General features: G+C 41.0%; 1 protein-coding gene across 1 annotated transcript; it reads right to left on the bottom strand.

Annotated features, from left to right (window-relative positions):
* Positions 1 to 7,968, bottom strand: bco2l (beta-carotene 15, 15-dioxygenase 2, like). The gene is made up of 11 exons (XM_030060482.1): positions 7,841 to 7,968; positions 7,478 to 7,700; positions 6,789 to 6,902; positions 6,516 to 6,618; positions 5,514 to 5,654; positions 4,036 to 4,196; positions 3,225 to 3,395; positions 1,629 to 1,766; positions 561 to 743; positions 236 to 346; positions 1 to 117 (listed from the first exon to the last, which is right to left on the bottom strand). The coding sequence occupies exons 1-11, from the start codon at positions 7,951 to 7,953 to the stop codon at positions 1 to 3; spliced, it is 1,575 nt and encodes a 524-aa protein (XP_029916342.1). The 5' UTR covers positions 7,954 to 7,968.
* Between the last annotated feature and the right edge of the window lie 303 nt (positions 7,969 to 8,271).

Genomic DNA, 8,271 nt, shown 5'->3' with positions numbered 1-8,271 from the left:
TTAGCCCATCTCGTTAAACACGCCATGGGTCCCATATGGGATGTTGACAGGCACCTCGGCTCTGCCCAGCTCGGTGAAGGTCTTGGCATCCAGAACAAGCAGGAAAGTGCTTTTCTCCTTCAAACAGAAACACAAAAGATTAAATATACCACTGCGTTGACAAAAAGGTCACCGAGCACTTTCCTCTCACAGTAATGATAGTGACGGTACCCAGCCATTTGTCTAGTTTACTGACTTCTCTGGGTGTGATGATGACCGACATGACCACTCCATCATCCTCCTCAGTGGCATTGGGTGCAGCAACAAATACAGGCTCAGAGGGGAAGAGGCCAGGGTGACGCCACACCTGAATAAGGAAGATTACATATGCAGCAAAGTACATATAAAGCCCTTTCATTGCTTTACCTGTGTTATAGAACTTGTCTACTTTTGTTATCAAACTAAAAGTCCCAGCCTACGATTCTCAGTGAAAAAAAAGGCAGTACAAATAACCTTGACATGCTAATACCCAGCTGAGTTAACAATGAAGTCTCTCTAAGTATTATCTGATTTATATGGACCTTAAGCTCCTTGGTGTGGACATCCATCTTGAGCAGTGAATCGGCAAAGACGTGTCCAAAACCACAAGAGTAGAAGTAGCGGTAATTTCTGCCATTGTAGTGGGCATAATTGATCTGTGGGAACTCAAGACCACCGTACTGCAGCAGCTCGTCATTATGCAGCTCCTCGTGGGTCAAGTAGACCTGTAGATTTACAGGAGGAAGTCAGGATGTTACACCCAGCTCTGTGCAATTTCAACCATTTAATAGGAACATTATGGAGTTAGGCACAGCAATTATCACAGGAAAGAAAATGACCTTGCTTATACACACTGTATACTATATCACCTATATAAGCTATGAGTGCTAGAATCGATAATGCAGCGTCCTCTAAACAAATGAGCACTTGCAAGGAGTCTGTGGCATTAATTTCAAAGTTTTAGTTGAGAATAAGGCAAATTCTTCTAATTTGTCTTTGAAGATAGATGTACCTTTCTTCTCCATCCAATTCCAAGCCTGTTTGTTTCCATTTGTTTTCAGCAACTGTGATGGCAACCCACAAAATAGCCAGCAGCACTTAAGCAGCTGTTTTTCAGCAGCTACTTAATAGTGCTCTCACTTGGGGTGGAACTCAGATGCTGTGTCAGTCAGGTAGCCATGACAACTAAAACATCACCTTTTCTTTTAGCATATCAGCGTAATTCCACCAGAGGAAAATGCTGGGCAGTATATGCGTGTATGTGTGTGTGGTTCAGTGTGTGTGTGTGGGTGGGGAGGGGGGTTAATTATAAGACACTACACATAAGTGGTTAAATGGCAATTGTTAAGCAGCACTCTCACTTTTAAATCTTTTTTATAGTCTCTAAGTCATGAAATTACTGAAGATTGCTCATGAAACTACCTTCTGTGCTTTATCTGACCATATCAATCGGGATAATTGCATACAATATGTGGGAGTGAATGGGCAGGAATTGCCATAATTATAGGCCTTCATTCTTAATTTTGTCCCGTAAACTGGAGGATAGTTTGATGGACAGTTAAAACGCACATATATACACAGTGTGCATATTGCATGCCGGGCGGACCTACCTCTCCAGGTCCTGTCATTGTAGCAGTAGCTGCACAGTAATGTAAAGTGACAAGGTTTTGGTCCAAGGGAGTGTGCTGGTCCACAGACAGAGGCAGGACATATCTCCTTGGAAGGTTTCTGCACAACGCGTTGTAAAACTGACAAGAGAAACAGAGGAAACATAAAATATAGTGACTGTTACTCCTCTGACTGAAAGGTATAATGTTGCCCCGGAGCAAGCAGACCCAAAACAGAAACACAACATTATCTTTGTTATGGCAATGATCCAGAATTAATAAGGTGGAAGAAATGACACTACGCTCACACTTGTTACTGTAACTGAGTTCCTTTTGCATACTTACAGTTTGAGTAATTATTTTGAAGTCATTCATTTTATTTTTACATAAAGGATTGATTCAGTATGGGTATATTAAAATGTTGATAATGTCATTAATGTCTACCCAAAACATGTTTGCAAATGGTGCTTTTTGAGGAGTTTTATTTAGTATTACTGATAATAGATGCTGTGTATGAATTCACATTGTCCTGCAGCTAAGTGGGCTCATGCTGCATTCAATTAAAGTCTGACCTAGGACATTCTGCTTGTAAATTTCTGACCTCACAGTGTCAACACAAGAAAAATGGAGGCTCTTTTCTTTCTGTATTCCCAGTGGAGGAAAATTTAGGGTCGTGTAAGGTTGTGCTATGCATGCTTATAAATGCTGGGTATCAAGATTTCAATACAGCTTGGGTTGAAAAATACAAAAACTGTGCTTTAATTGAAGTACCATACTTCACTTCATTTTAAACTCATCCACTGCAGATTAAGGATTTTGTTGGCTCTTCACAAGCTTTGTATTGAACTCTGGTCCATTTATATATAAATTAGGAAAACAAGGTAAGGGGGAAAGAGTGAAAGTCAAGAGATCAAATCCCACGGGCTGTTTGAGTATTCAAATGTTCTTTTTACAAGCCACCAGATATTCCTAAACTTCCTCTTTAACTTGTATTTTCCTTTGTTATGGATGTTGTTTCAAGTAAAATATTTTTTTTCTTCTGATATATTTTGGATTGAATTGGAGAGATTGGACATACCAGTGTTAGCTTTTATAATAATAATAATAATAATAATAATAATAAAGTAAGTCAGATTAACTGTGACTAAATTTTAAATGAGTCACTCCAGCAGATTTTTTCACCAAAAATTGCATCAGCAAAGTAACAACACTTTTGCTTAAACAGGACATTTTAATACTGCTTCTAGCTGTGCTAATAATATCTTTACGAGTATAGCACTTTTCAAAAACAATGTTTATGAAGTGCTACACAGTCAGGCCAAAACAAAGACAGAGCTGGGGTTGGATACAAACAGTAGACAGGGTAAGGACTGATGTGGAAGGAAGTGGGAGCTGCAAACCCTTAGAAGAGCAGTGGTGCAAATGAAAACACCACTACATTAAAGCACATCTGCTAAAATAGGTTCCTTTTGGAGACAACATTGCATTCTTCCAGCCTGACCTGCTCTTTCATGGCAAAGTGCATGAAACACGATCATATCAACTGAATATGCTTCTGTGCGTTTTCACATGTGTTTGTGAGTCTGTCTATCCAGTCACCTCATCAAGCTCCTTCCCTGGGCCTTTGCGGAGGTTCTCCAGTGTGAAGTCGGCAATCACCGCCCCGTCATCCCCGCAGCACATGTCCATGACCAAGAATCCATCATTCTCAAAAGCATTGATTTGATGCAGCGTGAACATGGGTGCTGCGCGGTACCTCACCTCACTCTCCTGTTGGACAAGTCACATAACCCAAGCAGGACTCAGAATTGGCAAAATGTCAATAAAAATTGTGAAGGTTACAAAGGCTTTTTGGACAAACAAAAAGGACGTGCAGTCAACAATTACCGAAATGTCGTCTTAAGTCTGGTGCAATCATCCAAAAGGAGAATGGAGAATACACAAATGCAAAAAGTCACTGCCCATTGTGGGAGATGGGTAGATGAGTGGGCCGATTGCATTCGACTTTAATGTCACTGTAGTGTTTTGCTTAACATTGATCTCCTTAACATTTGAATAAAATCTCAGGGCACACATGAGCTCACTCCATCGTGTTGTTACCTCAACTACATATGAAAGTGTGACGTTGTATGCTTAATGGGTATGGTGTGCAACGAGATGAGAAAATTGCGAGTAACAATGTATGAGAAAGGCTGCACCAGCTGGGTGTGACTTCATCAAAATAAATGAAGGAAAAAAACCTTTTTAAAGTCGCCATGTGTGAAGAGATTAACTTGCAACTTGACTTTTATGTTACATTTTGACTATTCAGCAGCTGGGGTGGGCACCGTGCAGCCTGCTTGACACATTCTTGCCTGGAGAGACTCCAGGCAAGAATGTGCAGCAAGCTAATAAAAAAGTTTTAACCAACCTTGCCTGTGTGCCTGTTGACCAGGTGGAAGATGGTTTCATACTGGGGCTCCCAGCTCATGACTTGATGGAAGCTCTTGCCCAGAATTCGGTACAGCATGAACCTCATCAGGTCCAGCTTGATCGGCTGCTCAATGAACACAATGTAGTTCTCTGACATGACTGGAGACAAAAGGGAACATTTACATGAAACACTAAACAAATTAGACTCCCACACATACACAGTTTCACATTTAGAATAGCTCCTGGAGCTGATGCATCTATATTTGGGTGTGTGATTGGAGGAATAATTGGAATTATATCATCCCCCAGTGCAAGCATACAGTGCTCCACCTCTTGTGAGACTTCTTGGTGCCAGACTGTCTGGCGGAGGGAGGGTGGTCTGCCAGGCAAGATGGTACAACAATAATGCAGCGCACTGAACTGGCAAAACAAATAACATACACACACTATGCATATAGGCCAACGGTTTTCAAAAGTGGGAACCTGGGGCCTCCCAGGAGTGCTTGAGGTTGTTCATGGGGGTCCTCAGCAAAATGAGCGATAGTTTGTTTTTGTACAAAAAAAATAATTAATGTATCAGTGATTGTTTCAACATCATGTTTTAATCTCACCACTTTTAATCTATTTGTTATTGCTCAAGTATGGCAGCTAATAAATATAATACTAAACACAAACAGAAGTGTCTTTTCAAACCCTGAGTCCCTGAGCAAAAATCATTTCTAATGGGGGATTGCAAGTTAATGAAAGCCAGCTTGGGAGGTCCAAAACATGAAACAGTTTGAAAACCACTAGTATAGGCATACAAACATGCAAGCACACACACACACACACACACACACACACACACACACACATGCAAGCAAGCAAGCAACAAAACAATTAAAAAGTCTGTGTAGTGAGACAAAAGACATACAAATTATGCATGTGCTTTTTTCCCCTCCACCAGCAGATCTCACTAATCACTTTCTTAGAACTACAGTCAAAGACATGAAGAACGTCTTTGATGACAAGAAAGAAATCAAAAAGGACAAACAGACATGAAGGTATGTCTGTGTCTGAGTGTGTGCCTGAGTGAATGTGCGTGTGTATTTTGTTAGGGAGATCGAGACTAAGAGAGTACTTTTATGTGTGACCCAGGCAAAGAAGCTGAAAAGAAAGACAAAGAGGCTGTGACTGACAAAAAGAGGCAGAATATGTCTGACATCTAAACTGATGATTAATACGTTCACATTACACGAGTGCACAAAAATTATGGCCTGCTCTTGTAATGAATTACCCTCACTATGTCAGTCCTGGCAAACGCTATGATCTCTTATTGAATTTACCTATCAAATCCACTTCAGTGTCCATTAAGCGATGGAGACAAGTTACAGAAGGAGTCCAAAGCCATCAGACAGCAAAGATATAGATTGGGCAAAAGTGTGCCGTTCAATATTTGGAGAGCTGTCCTAATGTTTTGTGTACTGAATAACTCACCAAAGCTGTGATAATAGGAGGGTTTCCTGGGTTCAGACGCACGGATGGAGCAGATGACCTCAGCACCGCTCAGATCCACTGTGTCCTCCTTCGCCTCCTTCTCCTTAGGAGGGGGCACACGGATGATGTTGTAGAAGAAACCTGAAAGAAAACAAATTCGGAAGTTATCATGAAAAAACATAAAGAGAATCACCTGCTGAATATATACTTAAGCACATTCCATGCACCACTGAAGCAGGACTGAAATGTGTTACAGTGGCCATTTGATCCCATGTGTGCAACTAAATTTGAGTTTTACACACTTTATGATTAGCTTTATTCAAATAGTAATGCAGGTTGGAAATCACAAATGAATTCTGCTAATTGGATAGATGTATTTCAGGTTATTAAACAACAACGGTGTCCAAATGATACGTGTAATAGATAATATAAGATAATCTTATATAATAGAATATATAAGATTCCTTATATATTGAGTGCATCTATACAGGAAATACATTTTAATTTTCCAATTTGTACAATCCTTTGAATAAAACAAATTTTATTTGTATAGCCCAATATCATAAATTACAAATTTGCCTCACAGGGATTTACAACAACACAACATCCGCTGTTTTTAGACTCTCACATTGGACAGGGGAATACTCCCTAGAAAAACTTGAATGGGGAGAAAAAATAGGAACAACCCTCAGGGAGAGGAGAGATCCGTCCCTCACGACAGACAGATGTGGGATGGATGTCGTGTGCACAAAATTGTGGCATATGAAATGGTAGGGCATGAAGTGGAAAATGCAAAGGACAGTACTGATGTGACTTTTTATTTTGAACCAAAACATGCACGTACAAGCCTCAAATTTAAATTCAAGTACAGGATTACATTGCAGTTTTACAGGTTCCATTTCCATTGTGCTTGCAATGTGATACCATGGATACATGGTGTATGGGTGTGTCAATAAGTAGGAAAGTAGGCAGGTAAGTAGGAAGGAAAGATGAGAAGGTTACCGCCTTTGCCGTAGGAGTTGCCCATATTGTATGAGGCCCCTTCACGGTCATAGTGGGGGTGGGCTGTGGCTGAGTTAACAGCAATGAACTGACTCCAATCCACCTTAAAGGGACATAACACACACACACACACACACACACACACACACACACACACACACACATGCACAATCATCATCTTCATCATCTCTGCTGTCCTGGTTATCATCACTACCCTCACTCACCTCACTCTCATCCTCCAACTCTTTGTCAGCATCTGTGTTGTTAGCTCACCTTCTCCTTCGTCTCCAGACTTTGTGGATCTATTCGTCTCATATAGTTGGTCTCCGTGCTGACATAATAGTCTCCCTTGTACTTGACAAAGTTCACACTGGCATTATCTGTGGTCTCTGTGCACACATAGAGAAACCACGTTATGTACAAAGATCAGATTTTCATTTTGTATATACAGTACTGCTTCAGCAAAAAATCATCATTCTTAATAATACTGGAAAAAAAAAATTTTCAGTTTGTACTCTCTTTACTCTCTCAGCAGCTTTACGTTATTCTTCAGCTTAACCTCCCCTCCCATGCAAATGACACACACACACACACACACACACACAACTGGGCAGACTAATGTGCACACACAACTACTGACTCACTCCTTTAATGTCTTTAGATAACACAGCATGGTATAACATCAGCCTGTATTAGCCTGCAAACACTGTCACAATACAGCACATACAGTCAAGGACATGAAAACAAAGTAGAGAGAAAATTATTTTCTCCTCTCTTTTTCTTTGAGTGGCTCTTATTTTGCCTCCAGTAATCTGGCATAGCTGCCTCGTTACCTATATACACAAGTGAATTGAATTCTTTATTATTACATTTGGCACTGCCTGCACTATATTACACTGCGCTGAAGTGAACTGAAATTAAAGGGATTCATTTACTCATGGGGATACGCCGTATTTGAAGACGGCACACATACTGGGAATCTGAAAGCGGGAGAAGAAGCGTGCGAAGATGTTCTTGCACGGATCAGGCATGGCGAGTGTGCCGAACTCTGACACCACAATGCGATTTCTCTCTGAGTTTTGAACGAATGAGTCACTTCGCAGAAAGCGGCTGCTGTAGGTGACATTGCCCTCACAGATGTGGAACCGGTGCATCAAGGCCATGCCGTCAAACCAGTGGGTGTATCTGAGACAACGCAGACAGTGATTAATGTGTCATCAGGGTTGTTTGAGGTTGACAGATGGTGAGAATGAGAGGTAGAGAGATGCATTGTACTGATTTGTGCATGTTTTTGTTTCTTTTGTGGAGATCTGGTTATGCAGTACCTGTCCTCTCCAAACTCAAACTTCCCAGGTCCGTTCCTCAAGAAGCTCCCATTGATCCAGGAGGGAATGGTCCCCTTGATGGTGGTGGGAATCGCATTTGGGGTTTCCTCCATAGTATGCAGCAGAGGTGCCACGCTCTCCAGATCTTTGCCTTGAGGGCACCGCTCCCTGCTGGGTACTATCAGAGGGGAGGAGAGGAAGGGAGAGGAGGATCACCGAATAGTTAAATTTTTGGAAATTTAACTAAGCAAAAATCATAAGAGCAAAAAAAATCTGAATTGTAGTTGACCTGTACCTCACGCAATTCAAAGTCTGAAGGTATATAGTGAGGTATATACAATATTTCAGCCAGGTAAATCTAATTTATCTAGATTCTAAGGATATACTGTGTTTAATCACAACATATACGGTGCTTTGTCTTCTTCACTGTG

Source organism: Myripristis murdjan, chromosome 9, assembly GCF_902150065.1.
Source record: "Myripristis murdjan chromosome 9, fMyrMur1.1, whole genome shotgun sequence".
NCBI lineage: Eukaryota > Metazoa > Chordata > Actinopteri > Holocentriformes > Holocentridae > Myripristis > Myripristis murdjan.
This window is presented reverse-complemented; position numbering and strand designations above follow the sequence as displayed.

Coding starts and splice junctions, on each gene's coding strand:
- bco2l (XM_030060482.1), bottom strand. CDS start 7,953: ATGGAGGAAACCCCAAATGCGATTCCCACCACCATCAAGGGGACCATT. Junction 6,903..7,477: donor AGATTCCCAGTATGTGTGCC/GTCTTCAAATAC, acceptor GTGTGCACAGAG/ACCACAGATAATGCCAGTGT. Junction 347..560: donor TCCACACCAAGGAGCTTAAG/GTCCATATAAAT, acceptor TTCCTTATTCAG/GTGTGGCGTCACCCTGGCCT.